At 40.4% G+C, this 21,766-nt stretch overlaps 1 protein-coding gene across 1 annotated transcript in view; it reads left to right on the forward strand.

Moving 5' to 3' along the window:
- Nucleotides 1–313: 313 nt before the first annotated feature.
- Nucleotides 314–21,766, forward strand: part of mdga1 (MAM domain containing glycosylphosphatidylinositol anchor 1) — a gene marked incomplete at both ends in the record, with an annotated part of 167,527 nt that continues 146,074 nt past the window's right edge. The window contains one exon of the mRNA XM_084001722.1: nt 314–380. Coding sequence (XP_083857848.1) covers nt 314–380 — 67 coding nt within the window. The remainder of the gene's footprint in view (nt 381–21,766) is intronic.

Below are 21,766 nucleotides of genomic sequence, written 5' to 3' on the forward strand. Positions count from 1 at the left end.
AAGCTTCTTATAATCCATGATTTGTGATTGAATTACCCGCCCTTTAAGTTGAATGAAACGATGTAGGCTGTGCAGCGGGGGCTAAATTGCTCTGTAATATTATTTTCACGGCTTAAGGGGTTGGAGGAGACATTGCTGAACACGAAAACACAATTGAAAGTATCTCTTCTTCCTTTTGGATAACAATCACTCAGCTGTCGCCTCCTGTTTGTCACATACATTTGCAGTCTGTTCCCCTGTGTGCCTCTGTTTTCACCTCTTTTCCTCTGTCTCTCTTCCTCTTTTCTCAGGTTATGACGGAACTGAGTTGAACATGGAGCTTTTCTGGATTTTCTTATTTTCTAGTGTCTATCCTCTTGCCTGGGGACAAGGAGTTTACGGTAGGAATGCAATATTTACTAATGTATTCCTATTATAGCATCAATGCACACTTTTAGTGCCGGCTGACTGGGCTCCATTTCAGCAGTGATGTTAATTTGTTCAATTATTAGTCCATAACCTTAATTAAGGGCTTCTCCGTGCCACGTATTGTCTGCATTACAGTAGCTATGACGCACTAATAGGAGGCAGTAGGCTATAATAACTAGCTTTTAAAGCTCTGCAAGAATAGCTTCAGGGAGAGCGGCAGCAAATTAACTTGTACGGGAGATATCACTTGTTGTAAGTCACAGGAGGAAGCTGGGAAAACATCCAGCTATGAGGTGAAGGGGAAACCCACCTCACCCAAATCCAATCTCCCTCCGTTTTTAGGATGATGTGAATCTTAAGATTAGTGCTTTTATGACACAAATATGACCAAACTTTTATTCTTTAAAGATGGAGGTTAAAGCTCAGCCACAGTTTAATCCACCACATCCTTGCTGCACTTGCTTACTCTCTCTCACACTCATGCAGAAATGGAACAAATACAACAGGTTTCAGCTTTAGGATGAGACTGGCAGAGCTCTCTGAAACGTGGCCCGTCTTTGGTAGGTTAAACAGGACAGTCACACTGTGCTTTTGAGGATAAAGCGGAGATTTGTCCCCTCTTAAGGCCGTCTCACTGTACTACAAAGACTCGGTTTCTTTAGCTGCAGGCGCCTGGCCAGATATACGTCCTCTTGTCCCTTCAGGCAAGGCAAACACACAAACTGAACTGTCAGCTTTGATACTTGGATTCTGATGTTTGAAGGCATGTGGCAGCCATCGAAAACAAGGTCTGTTAAGTCACAGTAGCACGGAGTGCTGTTGTCATAAGCAATCCCATAGCCTGCCGTCACGCCGAGAAACGCTGACAATCTGTCATTTGCTGAAGCAAAGAAGCCCATGTAGGAGTCCTTGCTAACTAATCAAGCTTGTACCACTCCAATACTTCAATCTGGCACTGACGTGTCAGTATTAGTGTAAATTAGAACCACCTCTTAGTTTACAAATCAGCTCGCACAACATCTTTGCTTATGTAATTTGACCATCAGTTGACACAGTTTACATGATTCTATTGATGCCTTTGTAAATAGTGTGCTGCTGACAGAGCAGCGTCTGTGCACAGTGACAATACTGGATCAGATCCTTTAGGACATTTATTTATTTGTACATTTTTTCACATCAGTTACAGTTTCCTGGTGTAGGCCTTACTCATTTAGATAAAGCTACAGTAGGATCTTTCACATATCTGTTTTGCACACACCAGTGACCTGTGTCATCACTTCAAAAATATTTCCAGCATATATATATTCATTGTTTTCAAGCATAACAGTGTGGTACTGTATACAGAACTTTTCAGAAAGTTTCTTTAAATGTCAGTGCTCATTGTGTTGGCAATGTGTGTTAGTTTTTTTTTTTTTCAATCATGCAGTGACTTTTCTGATCTAGTTTGACTGTCCTGTGAAGACTCAGATCTCCAGTTTGCCCTTGTGCATTCTTGTCCTCATTTATTTTTTCATAATAACCATATGAAACAGTTTTGGGTTCTCTGTGGGGTGATACTGATTGTCATGAAGAGTTTGTGCTTGTGTGCCTCATGGGCTCTGTCACAAATATGCACTGGGTCGAAGCAGATAGTTATGCGGTCACTGCCAGTTGTAAAAGCTCTAACAATATTTTTCTTGCACGCACGCACGCACGCACGCACGCACGCACACACATATTTTTTTCTTTTACTTATGTGTTTATTAGTGCTATAGTTAATTTTTTGTGTCCAACAGTCGGCAGCCTTTCAGTTTCTGCTGAGGGAGGAGAAGTCCCAGAGCTATGTGTGAATGCCAGCATTCACAGGCCCCACATTCCCTGGTGGACTGTGTGGTGGTGGTGCTCAGCTGTGCGTACCTGTGTAACAACTGTTTCATGTAGGTAAATCATCGTTAAAAAAAAGATTTAAAAAAAATTGCCATTCAGAAAGAACAAATCATTTCACAATTTGCACTATTGGAGTAAACAACACGAATAAGGAAGATTGGGGAGAGAGCCAACAAGTTTGGCACGCTCACCCGCTGTGTACGCAGATATGCATAAAATGGTTTCCCTCACTTTGGAATTGTTTAGCACTTGCTGTAGCAGACAGATGCGACTCGGTGTCCATCGGGAGTGGAATGGTGAAAGCGTGCCTGATTGATGTCAGCACTTTGGACGGCTGTGAGGTTCATTTACTGTAGTCTTCTCTTGGGTATGTTGGGACGTGCGCGTTTTTTTGTCAGCTGTGTGTTTGCACATGTGAGTTTGTGTGCCAAATGCAGACACAAACATGAAGTGTGTGTGTGTGTGGGGTGTGGGGGCACACGCATGGATGAGTGGGACATGTTTGTGCGGCAGAGACACTTTTCTCCCCACTGCAACAGTTTGCTGGCTCAGCAGGGACTTGTCGATCAGTCACTATTTCTCTTCCAGCAGTGTGGTATTGATTGTACTTCTGTGAATTCTGGTAGGCTGTCAAAAACCTTGTAACACCTGTCTATCAAAAGGCAATTGGACAGAGGTGCACCAAGGAAATGCGATACTGTACAGAGAAGAAAATGCCATACAACACCATATGTTTTTGCAACAGTAAGCTTTATTAAGTTAGTTGCTTATATAATTCTATCATCAGCCTGCTCTTCTCCTCCTTGGATAAGCTTTTTATATGCATCTCTACACGTTGATCACAAACTCACAAACACCACTGCATACGTATACAGTGATTTTCAAGTTTCACTTAATCTGGACACACTGTAATCCTAAGAATTACAAGCATGATGTTGCATTCACATGCGCCAACTCTCAACATACTTAAGGATTAGGGGAGGTTCTGAAAATTTAAAGACTGCTGGCAGGATGTGACTTCTCATCTCAACGGCTCAGTAGTTACGACACCAAACCAGACGAAGTCTAGCAGAGAAAGTGTAACTCCATTTTTGTGTTGCTGCGTCACATCCTAATCTGTGAAGCAACAGAATTCACAAGGACACCAAATTATTGACTACTTGATGGTCACACACAACTATTAGCTCGTGGTGTAGATGGAATCCAAACTGCATCTGCCTGTAACATGTAGCTTCATCATCCGCCTGTTACCAGGAAATTTAATGAACTAAAATAAATGGTTTTGCTTAAAAGTGTTTTATTTTATTTCTTTCGATTTGAGCAAGGGCCTTGCAGCAGCTGAAGTGAGGCCTTGCCAATGGCCATAGAACAAAGCACTACAAGAGATGCAGAAAATGAAAAAGTTTAATATGCCTAAATTGCACACAAATTTAACATCACTTTGAAGATGTTGCCCAAGGAAGAATGAAAGGCTTAGAATACATTGCAAGTTTTTTATTTGCAGTCTGCCTGTGTGTAGACTAACACCCAACATTTGAATGTTGTCCTAATGTGGAACTTGACTCACTGCATTCAAGTCAAGTTTGCCCACCATGGCACTTGTGTTTAAAGGCAGTGACCTAGAAAGAGATCAGTCCAGGTTTATCTGGCCTTGTCATAGTCTCCTGGCTTTAACCCTTTCACTCATCAGCACCTCATTTGTGTGTGTGTGTGTGTGTGTGTCTTTTATGTCTCTTGCTGCTAAGTTTATTTTGGATGCTGAATATTGCCCTTTTCTAATAAGCATCCATAATTTATTGTTGGCTCTAAGGGAATGAGGGAGAAGAGGGTAGAAGGGAGACGATGGTAGGAGGAGAATAAAGCATTGACTAGAGATGATGATAACCTTTTACCTCCCACAGTCTGACACCTATGATCCCCCTATGCTTTACCTGTTTGCTTTATCTTTCACTGTATTGGCAGATGTGCACAAAAAGTCTTGGATGTAACCCCGACTTGCATAAAATTTCGTGACAGTTACTCATTTCTTCCCTAACCCACAACATGAGTAATAAAAGACACACGCACACACTTGCACAATTGACTCAGAGAGCCTTTTCTAAGCCTTTTCTCAACTGGGGATGAAGCTTTTGTCCCCAATTACCTGGGGCCTCATTCATCCTTACCAAAAGTGTACTTGCGCACAAAACCCAGAATTTGCGCGCAGCAAAAAAAATTCAGATTTTCAAAACCCTGCATACACACACCTTTAAGCAAACTTCCCAGTATAAATCAGAATGCCTACAAGTGTGCACAACTGTATCGGCTTCCTATCTTGCCCTGTACCCGCCCTTTTTTTAACCATAAATGGTCAATGCAAACCACCTCACGAACAAGGTCTGCAAGTGAATGAGTCTGGTGTGCAGTTGTTCTGTTCTGTGAGAAAAGAACGATAAAATACATTTCTCAGAGATGGACATAGACACCCTTATAGAGGAGGTGGAGGCCTGGGGAAAAAAAAGACAATAACAAGCAGAAGCAGAGCGAGTGGTAACATGCTGCTGCTGCTGCTGCTGCTGTCAACGGAGTCTGTGGCACAGAGAAACGGCAGGCATTATGGCACCCTGGAACAGCTGAGTTATACCAGACCTATCCACCTTTTTCCGAACGTCAAAAACGTAAACCTGTTTTGCCGGTTTTGCTCTTCCGGTGGAATTTTATGTTTACGTTTCCATGGTTTCGGTAGTCGCGGTAAATGCATGGATTTCTTTTCTTTTTTTTCAATGAAAATCTGTAAAACGCATGGATCATCACACCAGCTTTTAACAGTGGATATCACACAAATTGACATCTGTGTTAAAAGCCAGTATTAATAGATCCATGCGTTTACCGCAACTATGACAACGACTGAAAACCATGGAAACGTAAACGTACAATTCCACCAAACCGGCAAAACCGGCTTCCGGTTTTGACCATAGATGACGTTCGGAAACTTGTGGATAGGATGAAATTTGGCAGAATTAATCAGAAGAAAACTTTAATTAGAAAAAAGACTATTCTCTCTTTATATATATATAGGATGAAGCTAGTACATAAACCATCAATTCCAGCTGGTAACAGCCAGCAACCCAGAGTGGTGAGGTCCTGTGTTTGCACCAGGATGGTGTTGTTCCGGAGCATCACCGTCTCTAATGCTGGACTCAGTTCAGCACGTAGTTCCAAGGGCACAGCTCTAGAGAATCTAAAATAGGTTATAGTCATTATCATGGGCCAGAAAGTTGTCATGGTCCCTGAAGACCCTTACCCTCCTTTTGGTGTTGTCCTCCAGCAGTGCCAGCAGTGCCGTGGCGCAGCATTACGCACAGGCCCTATGTATACATTAGAGCAATTAGATTGATCTATAACACCCTGAAATACATTCTGAAGGCTGAAGTGTTCAAACGTTACATTTTTCTTTGTGCTGGTTTTGTTATCAACAGCATTATAGTAGAAACGATGACAACAAAAAGAGCGTAACGAGTATGTGAAAGATCAATGGTTTTATTTTTAGACTTTGAGATTTACTTGGCATTTGATTGTATGTTCACAGTATCTTAGGAAAATGTCGAGTTATTAACACCATGTTAGGCATATTGGTGCTTTATTTCATGCAGCCGCACCATCCTCTTCTCCTCGTGCACTCGGGGAGTGGATGATAGTGGGACAGTGATAACGAAATAAAGTATTTACTGTAGAAGGAATTTTGATTCCAGATTTCTGTTGGATTTTTACAAGAAGGTGTTTATGAAACAGTTCATAATGCAAAATAATGCTGTTGAATTAAAGCATGATTACGTGGATCTAAGTCATTGAAATTAAATGTGTTAAGGACATCAAAAATAACAATCGTTCATAGGCCTGGGACGATAATCAATAAATCAATTAATCGCACGATAAATGAAAATGAATTCGATTTTCCGGCCTCGATAAATCGCCATGTGCATGCGCACATATTTGTTTTCCTCCAACCAGGCTGGATGCATAGACTGGATGACAAGAGGCTTCACTCTGTGCATCGGTCTCAGCACCTGGGCCGTTTGTTTTGCAGAATGAAAGGAGTGAACCCTCTTTTCAGTCATCCAGGATCTTTGTTTCCCAGAATGCATTTGGCAGCAACCGGCAGCGCTAGCTGTAAAGCTAAGCAGCTAAAAGCTATTTTACTGTAATTCTCACTGCAGCGCTGTTAACACGTCACTTTTCAAAGTTTTAATATTTTTTCATGCCAGAAAGTCACAGTTTAGATCCATATCCACATATCGCCTGTTAGGAGATTTCCTCCGACGTTTTTGGAGCTAATGTGGTAGCAGCGAGCAGGAGGAGCGGGGCTTCCCACAGTCTGCAGCCGTCTGCAGCAGCTCACGGGCCGGTCAACCTCCGTCATTGGGGGAGAAAACGACTAAGAAAACTAATCAGCAGGTTTTTAGAGGTTTACCGCCGGCTGGTTTAATACTTTATAGGAGATAAATGCTAGTCTCATTGATGCAATCTTACATCTGTGGAAGTCACATTAGTTTGTTTGAATGAAAAGTGGAGCTTCAGGTGTATAACGTTATTGGACAGAAGAGCTGCACTGCACTGTTTATTATTTTTTGTTTATTTTATTTATTTAGGATAGTATAAGTTCTTGTCATTCCAATTACAACGGTTAAAAAAAAATACTCATGAGAAATAAAAGTTTATCGCATTTAAAAGGGTCTACTTGCATTATTATGAAATATTATTATTGGTGGTTAATTTGTCCTCAAAAAAATGTGTCAATAATATCGTTTATCGTCAATAATTTGTGGGACAATATATCGTCCAGCAAAATTTATTATCGTCCCAGGCCTAATCGTTCATCTCGCACTACTTACGTTCAGAATTTGCATACAGGTACGCACATTTTCCCATCAGGTTTGTTTTTATAGGTCATAACCTTCGCCTGGAAAGTGACGCATGCCACTTTCAGGCCCTGTGTTTGTACGTATTATAAATGAGGTCATTGGTCTTTAGTGCACAGTCTTGTTCAGTTATGTTGGTGATTGTTGAGTGACCTTTCCCTCTTATAATGCTTAATTAAAGTCCTTGGAATTCAATTAGTTCTGCTCAAACAGTTTTCCAACTGTCCAAATGGAAACAAGATGGATAGATCAGCAGATGGATGATGGATGGATGATGGATGGATGGATGGATGGATGGATGGATAGACGGAAGCAGGTCAATATTTGGCCAAAATAATTCAGTGATTTGTCTGCTAAGCAAGCTCAATTATGTAGAGTGCGAGACAATTACAGGAGCTATTCTTTGCAAAGACCAGATAGGAGATAATGGATTTGCAGAATTGGAGAGCTGATGAATGTTGGCAAGTGTCTTTATTGTTTGTGAAGGATATCAGATTCTGTGTTGCTCACCACAATTAACTATTTAAAGTTTAGATGTAAACTGCTACACCTATTAGAAGCGACTGGTGTTATCTGCTTTCCTTCTCTCCTCCTCCTTGTTTCCTTGTTCCTCCCTCTCTTTTGTGTCTGTCTCCACTCATCTGTTGGTCTCTGTGATACTATCCCTTCTACTTAAAATTTTAGTGCACATGGTGCTTTAATTATCTCCCCTTGCTCTCAGTTTTTCTTATGTTAATTAGGTCCCTGAGAACATCCATACATCCATACAGTACGCAACTTCCTCCTCTCCTCTCCTCTCCTCTCCTCTCCTCTCCTCTCCTCTCCTCTCCTCTCCTCTCCTCTCCTCTCCTCTGTCCAGTTTCCTATTTTTTCGGTATGGCTGACTGGATATTAAAGCCCGACAACATTTCTATTAACCTACAGGTCAGTAGGAAAGCCATAGGCCTATGACCAAAGTGATATGTTGACTGTTGTTTACACTAGCCTCACTACCTGGGGGTAAAGGATAAGAGCGCTAAGACAATGTCTTGAGAGGTCTGATTTATCACTCTGCTTCCCACCAGTTTCACTCTTGGCCTGGGGTGGGCACATAAGGCAGCAGGTAGTGGTGGGCAGTGTGGCACAGTAGAGCATCCCATGAGGTGGGATAATACCAAATAAGATATATCTAATATATCTCCTTAGAAATCGTAATACTTCTGTGTGTGTTGTGAATTGTCATTTCTATACTTAAAAAGGAGATCTAATATGTTAATTATTAAGTTTTACAGGCACTGGTTGATATGTTTTTTCCTTTCTTAACCTTGCAGAGCCAGGCTAGCTGTTTCCCTCTGTTTTCATTCTTTAAGCTAAACTAAGCTGAATTTTATTCAAATTGTTAACACAATCTTGTTGTAAATCATTGTTTGATATTTGCCATCCATCTTATCTCGACTGTTTTCTGTTACCATTACTAATCCACACTTTGAAACAACTTGACTCACTATCCTAAGTATTTACTGTGCATAAATACAACTAGATTTACAGACTAATAAAGTTTTATAGCCAGAGGTTTGATGAGGAGGAGGGAAACATTGCTCCAGCAGCAAATGTGTCAATGGAATTATTCAAATATTTGGCCCACAGATCATCACATAATCTTCCCTCTACCTCTTTATTTGTATTTCTTTGTTCCCATCATGAAGTTTCTCTCTCTTTTGGGTGCTGATGTTGTTGTTCATGCAGATCACATCCACGCACAATGCACTTGCATGACAGCCTACACGCAAATTTTCATACGCACGTGCACAAACATCTCACTTTGTATTTACCTTTAGATGAACTCAGAGGTTACCTCACTCTCACCCACACTCCTCTCTCTGTACTAGGATGTTAGTCAGTGTCACACACATACACAGTTATAGCACATGCACTATGCCCACACACACACACACACCCCTACCTTTTCGATGAGAGTGGTCCAGAGCGTAACGGGACGACGTGGGTGCCCTGTGGGCAGGAAAAACTGTCAGAGAAACTTCACTTTCCTCCTCTGTACTCCAGTCACTCTGTCAGACATTATCAAGCACCTCTTACTGGCACCACTGCAGGAGGGACTGTGTGTGTGTGTGTGTGTGTGTGTGTGTGTGTTGTGTGCAATTTTGGAAATTCATTCAGAGCTACTTAATATTTTAACATACTGTAGTAGAGACTAAAATGACAAAGCTGTTTGGAGAGTAGGTGTGTTTTGTTATGCGTACTTTTCGTTTTTAGTGTATGTGGAGTCTGATTCTGTCCGCCTTGAGAGTGAACGAATGAGCGCTTTAAGTGTATCTGTGTATGTGTGTTGGTGTGTGTGTGTTCGCATGCATGGACGTGAGAGGGAGGGAACATTTGGCATCTAACTTATTCATGAAGGCGACAGGACGGTTGTGAACAGCGGTGAGAACATGGCTTACATCAGAGACCGTCTGCCTCCTCCTGCACTTCTCTCACTCTGTCACTCTCCGTCTTCTTCACTTTTTTTTTGTTTTTCTCGTGTCCTCGTCTCCTTTGTATTCAGCCCTTATTTCTTCCTTTGGATTCATTCATTGATTCTTGCATCTTTAAAATTACTCTGATGGAGTTTTTGTGATACTTTCAGGTGCGGTTTCTGTGTTGCATCACAGTTCTTTGTTTTGTTACTATCACTGGGAGGTATTGAAATTGGAACAGTTTAATTAGTAATATTATTATTATTATCATTATTATTATTATTATTATTATTATTATTATTATTATTATTATTATTATTACATGATATGGATGTTATTTGCATGTTAAACTATGATTTGCAGCCAAACTTGTAAATAATTATTGTACGTGTATTAACTCATATCGAAGAAGGGCATGGATAAATTTGTGGCCTTTTAATGTCTCTGTGCAAAAAGGGGCGGCCGCTTCACCCGGCTGGTTCTTTGCTAAGGTGCTGGAGGCATCAAAAGTGTCCAAACTGTCTCTGTGCACACATCACTGATGATCAAACATACAAGTTACATAACATAAAACATGTTTGAGCGAAGGGAGACTTTTAAGTTTGACCATATTTCATTAGTCTAGCAAGTCCTTATGTTCAGCTTACATCTTGAAAGTTCACTGCTTTAAATCTGCACAAAAGGTCAACCTAAATGGTACTCAATTGGAAAACATATATTATTTTCTCAAACTACATAAAAGTTTAGTTTTAACTCCAAAATAGTGCATGCTGGGCAGTCCGTCAGTCATGTTTTTAGAAGATAATGTAAGTGATCTGAAAAGAAATATGTATATATATATAAATAAATGAATAAAACAGAATAATAGTTGATGAATAGTTGATTAACTGTGCAAAAAAACCTAATTTCCATTAATGTAAGATTTTTTTTAATGAGGGTTGCTGTGATTTATATTTGACAGCGTTTAGTATTCAGATATTTTGACAGCCCATGTCTCTTGGCATTGGCACACTCTGCCAGCATTTAGGTGTAAATCTCCTCAGAGAGCTTTAGAATATTTGCAGTGTTGTTGACTCAGACCAAGCAAATGGTGGAGTTTCACTCAGTGTGCAAAGTGCCATGCATGCAGGAAGCTGTTCTCGCTGCCTGTCACTGCCTGCAGCACAGACACATATTGATCTGTCACTTCATAGAAAACCTGCACATAGCTACTGCCTGCCTGGGAAAACCTTATCATACACAGGTGATCTGACTTAAAGAGTTGCAGGAAACACACACACACACACACACACACACACACACACACACACACACACACACACACACACACACACACACACACACACACACACACACACACACACACACACACACACACACACACACACACACACACACACACACACACACCTGAAGCCACACTTTTTGGGGCTGCACCTCCCACATATGTTCTGTCTTTTCCTGTGGTGCGCACTGAAAAACCTCAACAAAAACAAAACAACCACAACTGCTGGAGTTGGTCGTGTCCAACTAAACTTTCTGACAGCAGGAAGGAATCAACACTGGAAATCTATCTTCTGCTCCTACACACGTCTGCCCTCAATAATTCAGCGATGCGTGCTGCTTGGAGATCTCCCCCTCTCCCTCTCTCTGTAGCTCACGCTTGCTCTCTGAGACTTGCTCTTCCTCCGTGGTAGCCTCCCTCCATCCCCCCAACCCCCTCTGCTCATGACGGTTTTAGTAAAATTTTCTGGCATTTTTAATGTTTGAAATTTCAGCTTGCTGCTCTCGCGCTTTCTCATCTTTCTCCATGCATCCCAGTTGGCTCAGAGATGGGGTATAATCTGTCGGATATGTTGAAAAGTCCCCATGTTGTCAGTGTAGCAATTTACCTGCCACCCGCTCCACGTCGTGATCCCTCTCCTCCTTCCTCTCCTCCTCCTCCCCCTCCCCCATCCTGTCTTTACCCATCTACTAAACTTTTACCTGTCAAAAAAGATGTTCCTGTCATCTTCCTCTCGCCCCTTCTTCTCTCATCTCTCTGATTCCCTTTCCCTTCCCAGCCATCCATATAGCTACCCTTAACGTCAAATAAAATCTACCTATTCTCTGTAACATCCTCTTTCCATCCTAATTCTCCCCCTTTATCCAAACCTTTTTAACAGATACAACCCATCACTTTCCTTGCCCGTTTACCCTCTCCCACTTTCCCTGCGATCTTTCATTTTCTTATAACCAGCATCTCTCTCTTCCAAAGCCCTGTCATCTTTTTTGCTATCAAATGCCGATTCAGTGGCAAGCATCCACCCACCTCCCCACACACAGCATATAGGACATACTGCAGCGCACACTGTCATTGAAAAGAGCCGACAGGTTTTGGGAAGCAGGGGTGGAGGCCTGACACTGGGGAGTAAGGAGAAAACCTGGGCAAGCAACAACCTCTGCAAATGAGCGCGGGGACTCGGGAGAATGGTGCATCATGAGGTGGAGTGGTTTGATTTGGGTTGAAGTAGATAAAACAAACGGGAGATGGAAATGAAAAGGTTGGTTTTTTTTATCAGTCAAATTAAATGCTTCTTATATTACCGGTAGTTAAAAAATGTTTTTGTAACTCTGCATTAATAGCTTTACTCAAATAAATCGGCAAATAAATCTGACTCATTCTTGCATAGCTGAGAGCCCATGAGTTTGGTGCTTCTCCACTATTTTGACTGACATACCCCTACTGCCCTATCAAATGAACTCAGGTCCCTTCATTTTTATTTCTAACTTGTTTTTATTAACTTATTATTTACCTTTTATGGTGTGTTTTTATAGTGTGAGCTGACCGCTGTGGAATTTCCTTCGGGATCAGTAAAGTTGCATCCATCTATCTATACATCTATATATCTATCTACCTATACATCTATACCATACTACACCACACCACCTGTCATGTTTCAAATGTTTTCAGATGGCAGGAGCTGGATGTTCAAATTTTTTATTCATTACTTTTAGTTACGTTTCTTTTGACTCCTGCACAATTATCAATTCATTTCCAAGCACTGTCATTAATCTAAGCTTGTGGTATTTGTCAGTGTGAGAGATGTCTTGTGCAGTCAGTCTGTTGCAGATGGTCGTTGGTAATCATGTTTGTGTGTTTATCTTGCACCTAAGCACATACTGAGTTACCTAAATACCCATTAAGGTAACTGAGTACCGCATTTTCTGCACCTGGGTCATTCCAACATACTGTAGCTGTTTCTGTTGGGGTCTCCCAAAGCTGTTTTTCAGGTTTGTTGTTCTATGTCCTTAATGTTACGCAGGCTGCGCTTCTCTCCTCCCTCTCCAGTTCCCGGCTGTGCAGCTCTGGGACCACTGGGATTGAGAGACCTCACTGCCTTCACCACGGCTTTGATCCCTCTCGCCAGGGCATTTAGGGCTATCAGAACAGATACAGTGATCAGCTGCTGAATGTATGCGACAATGGCCTCAGTACCTGAGTGCTTGTGCCGTAGACGACTCGCACCTCTGGTGCAATGAATGACAATCCATCCTAAAGTACTGCAGACAGATTTTGTTCTGTTTCTGTTGCGACTCCTTATCAATGTTGAGTGTCACACTCGAACTGGTATCTCAGTTAACTGTTCATTGCTGAAAGTGAGCTGCACCTGCTGCTCAGCAATGGTTACTGTAGATGCACCTATCTTCCCATTTGCTGAGGTTGCATCATTCTCTTTTGCTCTTAACCTCTATCTCACCATCTCCTCTAAACTTCTCCTGTTGTTCTTCTGGTTTTACCAGCTGCATTTACTTTCTCATAGGTAACCTCATATACCATCATATAACATTTATTTTTTGCTGTAGCTCAGTGCTTATTTTGCTTCTTCCATAAATACCTGAAGTCCATCAGCTCAAATTTTATTTTGCACTACAGCCATCCTGCTTTTTTAGTTCTTTTTCTTTTCTTTTTTTATTTATTTGCTTTCCATCCACATACTACAAAGCAGAAACAATAACATGTAAAACCCTAATTTAAACACTACTGTTTGCGTCTGTCATCATTAATACTATTACTCCATCACCCACAAACCTAATATGCAAAATGTTACCCCTAACCTGCAGTTTAGTGGGATCTTAGTAAATCAGGCCTTTAGTGTTATTCAGGTTTGTATCATAATTCTCGCCTTTTTTGTTAGTTTTTGCAGAGCCACTCCACAATCTTTCCATGTACTCTTGGATGACTGAAAGTACACTCGTGGGTACAAGTACCCCTATTTGGGAGTCTCTGCTGCTATAGCTGTTAGAAAATATCACTACAGGCATGAGAATAACAGGAACACCAAAACATTGTTTAAGTCCTGTACAAAATCAGTTTGCTAATTCCAGATGCATGTATGAGGATATTATTTCAAACTCAATCACTGTGATGCCTTTGGCTGAGTAAGGACATCACTCCACTAAAAAAAAAAAAATCTCCTGACATCCATTTGACAAGGAAGGGCTGTTAAGGAAGATAAAGCGTCAGGTACATATCAGACTTTCATCCAAAGAAACCAGAGGATTAGTCAGAGTCTTCCATCTCTTGTCAGCTGATCCCATGGCTGTAATGTGAACATTAGCAGGTCATATCATTTTATGCATTAAAACTTGTCATCAAGTTTCAGTTTCAGACATAAACACATTTGGTGAAGCTGATAAAATTTAATTTAACTTTGACATCAGGTAGAATGATGATGAAAATGATCTGGCTTTACAAAAGAAGAGAAAAAGGACACATGGCAGCACAAAAGGCACATTAAAAAACTGAGCCACAGCAAGAGGGACATTGAAAAGGGCAGGGCCAAATACAGCACAGCAAAAAGGAAGAAAGGTTTCCCTAGAGACGGAGAGCTCGCCCGACAAGGAGCTCAGAAAATGAGAAAGAAACAGAGAGTACAAGTCGGTGCATGGGAGCGAGAGAGTGGAGCTGAGGGTGCAACCTAAACTTTCTTATTCTTCTTTAATTTTTTTTGTTTTACCCAGAATCATGTTTGAAAAGTTTTCTTCAGAGCTTTTTTACAGTGGATCACATTTTCTAATTACAAGATCAATTTAATAAACATTAGCCAGACACACAGAGGTTTTTTCCTTCATAGAGATTTTGGAAATGGGGTCTTTTTTCTGTCTTGTCTGTGTTCTTTGATGTAATTTAAATTATTTATTAAAAAAGGAGGCATTTTAATTAATACTTATGCTTTTCAAGTAGTGCTACAGCTGGTGATTAATTTCATTGTGGATAAATGCCATCACAATTTACTATTTCCCAAGGTGATGTTTTAAAATGTATCTCCTGCTGTTTGGCCAATAGCCCATAACAGAAAGATAAACAGTTTATTATAATAAAAAGAAGGAAAAGCAACAAATACTTTAATAAGTGAAGCTGCACCTTGTGAATTTTGTGCCATTTATGATTAAAAAAAAAAAGAATTATTAAATGATTAATTGTTCCTGATTAACTTTCTGTCAAGTGACTAATTGATTAATTGACCAGCCATTTCAGTACTTATAGCTGCCATCAAGACCTATCAAATATTTGCCAGTCTATTTGTTCAGTTAGAGCGGGGAAAATAAGTATTGAACATGCCAACATTTTTCTCAGAAAATATATTTCTAATAGAGCATGAACATGAAATTTTCACCAGATGTACTGTAGGTAACAACCCAATACTGTACACTTACGTGAAATGACACAGGGAATAAGTAAACATGAAGAAAAGGAGGTGCAAAAAGTTATGGAAAGACAAGAAAGCAGCTGGAGTCTGTCAGTATTTAGAAAGTAATCCTTTCCCCTATCTGTGCAAAGTAATATCAGCTGGTTTAGTCCAAATTGACGCCTTTGAAAAGGTTTCTCATCACCAAGGAGTCACACAAGAGGCATCTCATGATGGGGAAAAGCAAAGAGCTCTCTCAAGACCTTCAGAAACTTATGTTGCAGAACATACTGATGGCATCGGTTACAAACGTGTCTGAATCCGTTTTATCCGTTAGAGCCGTTATCCGGAACTGAAAAGAACAACATTTCACCATAAACTGGCCACGAGCAGGTGCGTGCTCCTCGCAAGATTTCTGAGTCAAAAGAAAACTAAAAGAGTTTTCCAACAGCCAAGGACCACTGACAGGGAGCTTTAGAGACACCTGGAATTAGCAAGTACAGTTGTTTAAAAAAGGCCATGGCCTCTATGCATGTTCACATGTTCACTATTGACACATTCAATACTTATTTTCCCCACTGTGTGAGCAGCTGCTGTACAAGCCAGGGTTATTTCATAAGATGTCAACCTACCTAACACTAATAAAACCACATGGATCAATGGATAAACATGATAGAAAAACGAGACTGTAGCTTGTGATTTAGTAGTATTTTTTCAGCGCATTGGTCTCATGATATGTGGAGGCAAAGACCTCGGAGACGGAGTTCATGGTTGTGAAGTATTCACAGGTTTCAGCAGGAAAATGTTTCAGTGACAGGTGCTGGCTTACTGCTGCGGTGGCTATTATCAGACTGTTACCATCCTCATCTCCTCATTTTCCCCTTTCTGCATGGGGAGCCTTTCTCAATATATTTTCTGATAAGACAACATTCCTTCTCTCTCCACCATTATCTTCCTCTTCCTCACCTTTTATGACTGACTGTAGAGAGTGAATGCGGCAGAACACTCGAGGCTAACTTGTCCCTGTTAAACTATTTTTTTCACCCGTTCTCTTTGTTTTTCCACATCATGATTACTCACAACAGGCCTTCTCCTCTGCTGTATTTTCTTTTACTTTCATTCTATCTTTCTATTCAAAGTCCTCATCCATTTAGAGTTCATTCTTCATACCTCCTTGTTTTTAATCTTTCTTCCTCGCCCTCTCTATTCTCGCCTGCAGCACCCTGCAATGCAAACACAACCTGTTCAGAGGGGAAGTGAATTATTGAAGCCGCTGCTGCCGTTCCCTCTGTGCAGAAGTGGGCCGCAGAGGAAGGAAAGAGGGAACAGAAGGAGGAATGAAACTGGATGAAAGAAATGGAGAGGATAGATTTGTTAGGACAGATGCAGACGGGGTTCAGGGTGCAAAGATGCTGAGAAATATACTTTTGTTTACAGCGTCTACTTCATGAAGTAGAGTTTGGAGCAGTGAGGTGCAAGTGTGTGGGGGGTTTCCACAGCATCACCTGGGATTCATGTTCCATATCCAACTTTTTTAGACACAAAACATTAGTAAATAATGCTTTTGGAAAAGCTGCTCATCATCTGGGCCCAGATACATATTTCTGGAGACTTCAGTTGAAAAAGCAGGGTCATGGAACAGACGCCATCACACATTCAACAGTTTCTGTCTGTCTCTGTCTCTGACACTGTTGCTGCCTGTTTCTTTTTCTTCCTGTGCCCTTCCTCTCCCTAGCTGTCTGTTCTATGCAACCCTCTTTATCTTGCTCTCTTTCCTGACTTAAATTCATGCTAATGCAGTGCATTTTTCTTCAGTGTATCAGACAGGATGCTCTTATTGAAGACATCAGGAAACTTGAAATATATTTAATGAAAAAATAGAGAAAATATATTCTATTTACATGCCTGCTGTATTGCTTCCTTGTTAGAGACGATAGACGGTGCTATATTTGCATCTTTGTAATAAGCATTTTTGGGAGAATATAAATTGTAAAATATGTCAAATATGTCAGAATGTCAGCAATATTCAAAATACAAATGAAATAATTATTTATTAAAATAGAAAAAAGCATGCAGAGGTGGTGGAAGCCTCGGTAGTGTCTGCAGGTATTCGCATCCATTTGGCATCGACAGCCTCCACCAACTAGAAAAAGCAGCCTGTATGCAGCCTTAGATGACAAACCCAGGGAAGAAAAAAAGTAGAATCTGCCTGTTAAACATATTTTTGCTTTGAGCAAATGGTAAATTAAAGTCGGCTCAGAAGGATGTATCAGCATTTTATCAAATGAGACAGTGATAATACGAGGCTACTTAGGCCTAAGGCTTGTTCACACAGAATGGGGAATAAATATATGACAGGACCTCTGCTTTGTTGTAGCACACGTGTAATCTGGATGTACTAACATCAGCGATGTTTGGGCTGAACAGCAGTGCAGATGTGCATGCAGTTGATTTGCGGTGTTTGTGGTATCATGCACTCTATTGTGTCATTGTTGATCTCATTTTGCACTTGATGGAAATGCACTGACAGATGAATAAATCCTATGCTTGTCCATAGTGACTATTAAACCACCAAAAAAGGTTGAGTAGATCATACAGTTAATTAGATAGGTAAAAAAAAAAAACACATTGCAATGCTGTATATTAGACTGGTGTTTCCGCTGATGAATGTCCATATTACAGCCTGATGGTTTGGAGACAAGACAGAGACCTTCCAGGTGTGAAAGGCATCCTGCTGCACATCCCATACTGCTCTTTTCTGCTCTCCACGTACACAGTGTTTATTATTGACTCGTCCTCAGGAAAAAGTAGTGAGGTACATTCAATTGAGACATGCTAAACTAAAACAGCTGTGCTGTAAAGTACAAAGAGTGTTTGTTTGTATTCTTAGCCTGGATAGATAATGCTGTCTTTCCTGGCATTGCTGCAAAACGGTAGAGATCTGCTGTTAACTTAACAGTAAATTGTACACCAAGTATAGGTAGGCTACTTTAAGAGCAGAAGCTCATATGGTTCATAAAATAGCTCTCAGCTCTGTGCAGTTTTTCTCCTACTTGATGCAGTTTTACCTGCTGAGTTTGTGTACTCCTGGCATTACAAATATACTTTTATTTTGACTTGACAAATAGCCTACTCCAGACTCTGGATGGCACTGCACTTGAACTTACATGAGCATCCTGGCGATGAAGTGAGGCTGTCCAAAAACTGCCCAAAACTTCCTGCCACAACACATTTACAGGCACCAACAGACACTCATGAATATTATACAAAACACTATGTGCAGCTCTATTATGTAGGAAAACATAAATAAATCATTATTTGGGGCTAAAAAGAAAAGAAAAACTTGGCCAGGACAGGGAGAGGAACATGGATTATACCTAAATATTTATGCTGAGAACACCATAAATTAATTTGAGTAATATGAAATAGATTGTTGACATTGAAAGGGGTTTACATAAAAACAAAATAAATAAAATAAAACTAGATTTTTGTATGCTTTATGTTTGGGTCATTGAAATTGAAATTTTATACACTTTCGTCTCCCCTTAAGATGCCTTCTTCCCTAATTGCTGCTTTTTGTTTGGCAGCAAGGGCTTTGAATCCATGCCCAAGAAAATATGTTTTTTATTGGTGCCAAATTGAATTGAAAATTGTTGATGCAATATAAATGCGCCTCGCCACGGTATCGGCTCCCTGCCAGAGTGTTGATGAATGTACATTGGCTCGGTTTTTAAAAGCAGATACTACTCCTTTAGATGTTTGTGAGCATAGTGGGTTAACTTTTAGCTTTAGCTGTTGTCCTTGAGCCTGACAAGTGATCTTTAATTGAAGTATTTTATCACAACTAATGAAGGTAGGAGAGGTAGAATGAGGATGAGGATGTGCATCTAAACTCCACAATTTCCTTATGCAGGATTTATCAGTGTAGTACTACATTATCAGATTATTCTAACCATGCCATTCATAGAGAAGTCCGGAACTTTTGTTTTGTTGCTGCATTCAAAGCATTTTCATCTGCCTCTGTTTATCACACTGTGTGTGTGGGGACATCTGCAAGGGATGTCAATTGAGAACGAACGACAAATCAAGGACATTGTTATACTGTAGGTGTTTGTGCACAAATGGTAATTTTACACCTCTCTCCTTCTCTTTCAGTGTCCTTCTACTGTTTTTATCTCCCTGGTTCTACCAGTAATCACCTCCTCTAAGCTATAATCAATGTGCCTTGCATCGTTGGCTACTATCTGATCTTATATTAATGAACTCTATCCATATTGAAACTTAAGCCTGAATAGGCGAACCAATAGCTGCATACTGTGCAACGAAAAAATCACACACAGGCATAAGTCTATGTTCCCCTTCTTTTCTCAGTGTGGGTGTCTAGCTATCATTATAAATGTCAAGTGATCAATATGATTGTGTCTTTGATGTCTTTTTGTCTACTTGAAAATAGGAAAACATCAAAGTAGCATGGGAACACAGCTTATCAACTTTTTGTAAATTTTCCAGTGGTAGAAATCACAGTAAGGATGTGAACAATAAGCTGTGTGGCTAAGAGGGAAGAGTGCTATGCCACTAAACTAAGCTTTTCAACTCAAATGTTCAAGGTTAAAAAACTACCTTTGCACCATACTTAAATGACAGAAAACAACGTGACAATTGCACTGATGGGACTGTGTTTATAGATGGAGGCTTTAACGTCAGAATTTAATTACAGAGGTCACACTTTGAATTTCTCAGAGCAGTAAAAGCAGATTGAAATAAAGAGCAGAACAATGAGCAGTGATAAAACCACTGCAGCAAAGGACAGGAGAAAAAAAAGCCCATCAGCCCACCTATGAAACTCAAACTCAAGCCGTTGGTCACAGTGCGTTGTCTTTGAGGTTGGATTTTCGCTTTCACTGTCCTCTCACGCTGCTCAAACCAGAACTGGGACAGATGTACCAACCACTGGGGAGGTGTAAAGATGTCTTTACACAGGGGAACTGATCACAGAGCAGCCATTATCAGAAGCTGCAGGAGGTGACAAGGTCACTTAGAGATGTGCTGTCTTTTTGGATGGCTTTCTTACAACTTTTCGCTCTGCAAGTAAGGCCTTATAGGTTGTTCTTTTTCCAGGACAGATTTTTATAGTTTATGTGTTTTTTTAAAAACCTTATTTACATTAAAAAGTTAAAATTCACTTATCTATTTGAATCATTTCTAAGTTTTGCCATTCCTGGCTGGCCTGTCTCATCGCTTTCCAGCACAAAGTCACTATTGTGTCCGCAGTGTGCTCTCAACAAGTAGCACCACTAAGGAGCTGCATTATAACCTCTCAAACAAGAAATGCATAATATACAGTAATTATATCCCCCTTTTTATTATTGGCACATGTGACATTTGGTAGTAATGTTATCAGAAGGGTGAGCTATGGATAGCACTATAATCCTGATGCTTTCTCTGTGATCCTGCTGAAGGACTTCAAAGGGCAATGATTCACTTTCACTCTGAGGGGCAGTAGTGTATGACAAGTACCACTCGCTATGCCTTGCTGATTGCTACAACCTCACAGGTGTGGCTGTAATTCACAAAATTATATAACTGGGCATAGGATGGGGCTACATATAGGAATTAATAAAGGAAAGGTAAGGCTGAGGACGAGGCATAGCAGGTTTTAACAATAGTGCTTCAACAAGGATGGAAGTTCAATAAAATGCTCAGATAAACTCATGCTTATGTGTATTAGTTTTTAAATATCTGCAGACACAAACAAAGTCTACCAATTCAGGACTCATTCCATAAACTGAATATTAAAGTACCTGTGATGCTTATCCAGGAGTCTTTCATAAAAAAGAAAATATAGAACAAGGTCCATCAGGCATATTGACTAAGGGGATCACACACTTCCAACACACACACACCTACTGTACACGCAGCAACCCACACATATTATTGAATGAGAGCAGGCGGTGCTCTGTGGTCTGCTGTGGTTGTAATAGCCTCATTATTCATCAGTATGCTCTGCTTATAGACTCAGCAAAGCCAAAAGGAGTAAAACCAGAACCTATTATACACACATGCACAAGCACAGAAAAAACACTTATTGTAAAAACACACTCATACTGTATGCATAGCTGTTTTCATCATGTTAGAGGACATTACATTGACTTTCTTTCATTACCCAAACCGTGATCACTGCTTTCCTACATCTTAACCACATCCTCACCATAAATGTGATAATTTGCATCATGGGTATTTTACTTTTGTTCCCAAAAAGAAGTTGAGTCTCTACAATTCGGAAAAATAAGATATGTCCTGCTCAAAGATTGCATAAAATGTGGAAATTGGTGTGAAGTTTTTGTTTTTGCCTGCGATCAGGGAAATAATATAACCAAGGCTTTCAGGGTAGTAAGCCCAAGCTTTAATTAATCCATTTGTCAGCTGAGTGATCTCTCTGTGTGAAAGTCATAAGCCTCTTGTCTCTGTG

The sequence above is a fragment of the Trachurus trachurus genome (assembly GCF_905171665.1).
Source record: "Trachurus trachurus genome assembly, chromosome: 3".
Classification (NCBI taxonomy): Eukaryota; Metazoa; Chordata; class Actinopteri; order Carangiformes; family Carangidae; genus Trachurus; species Trachurus trachurus.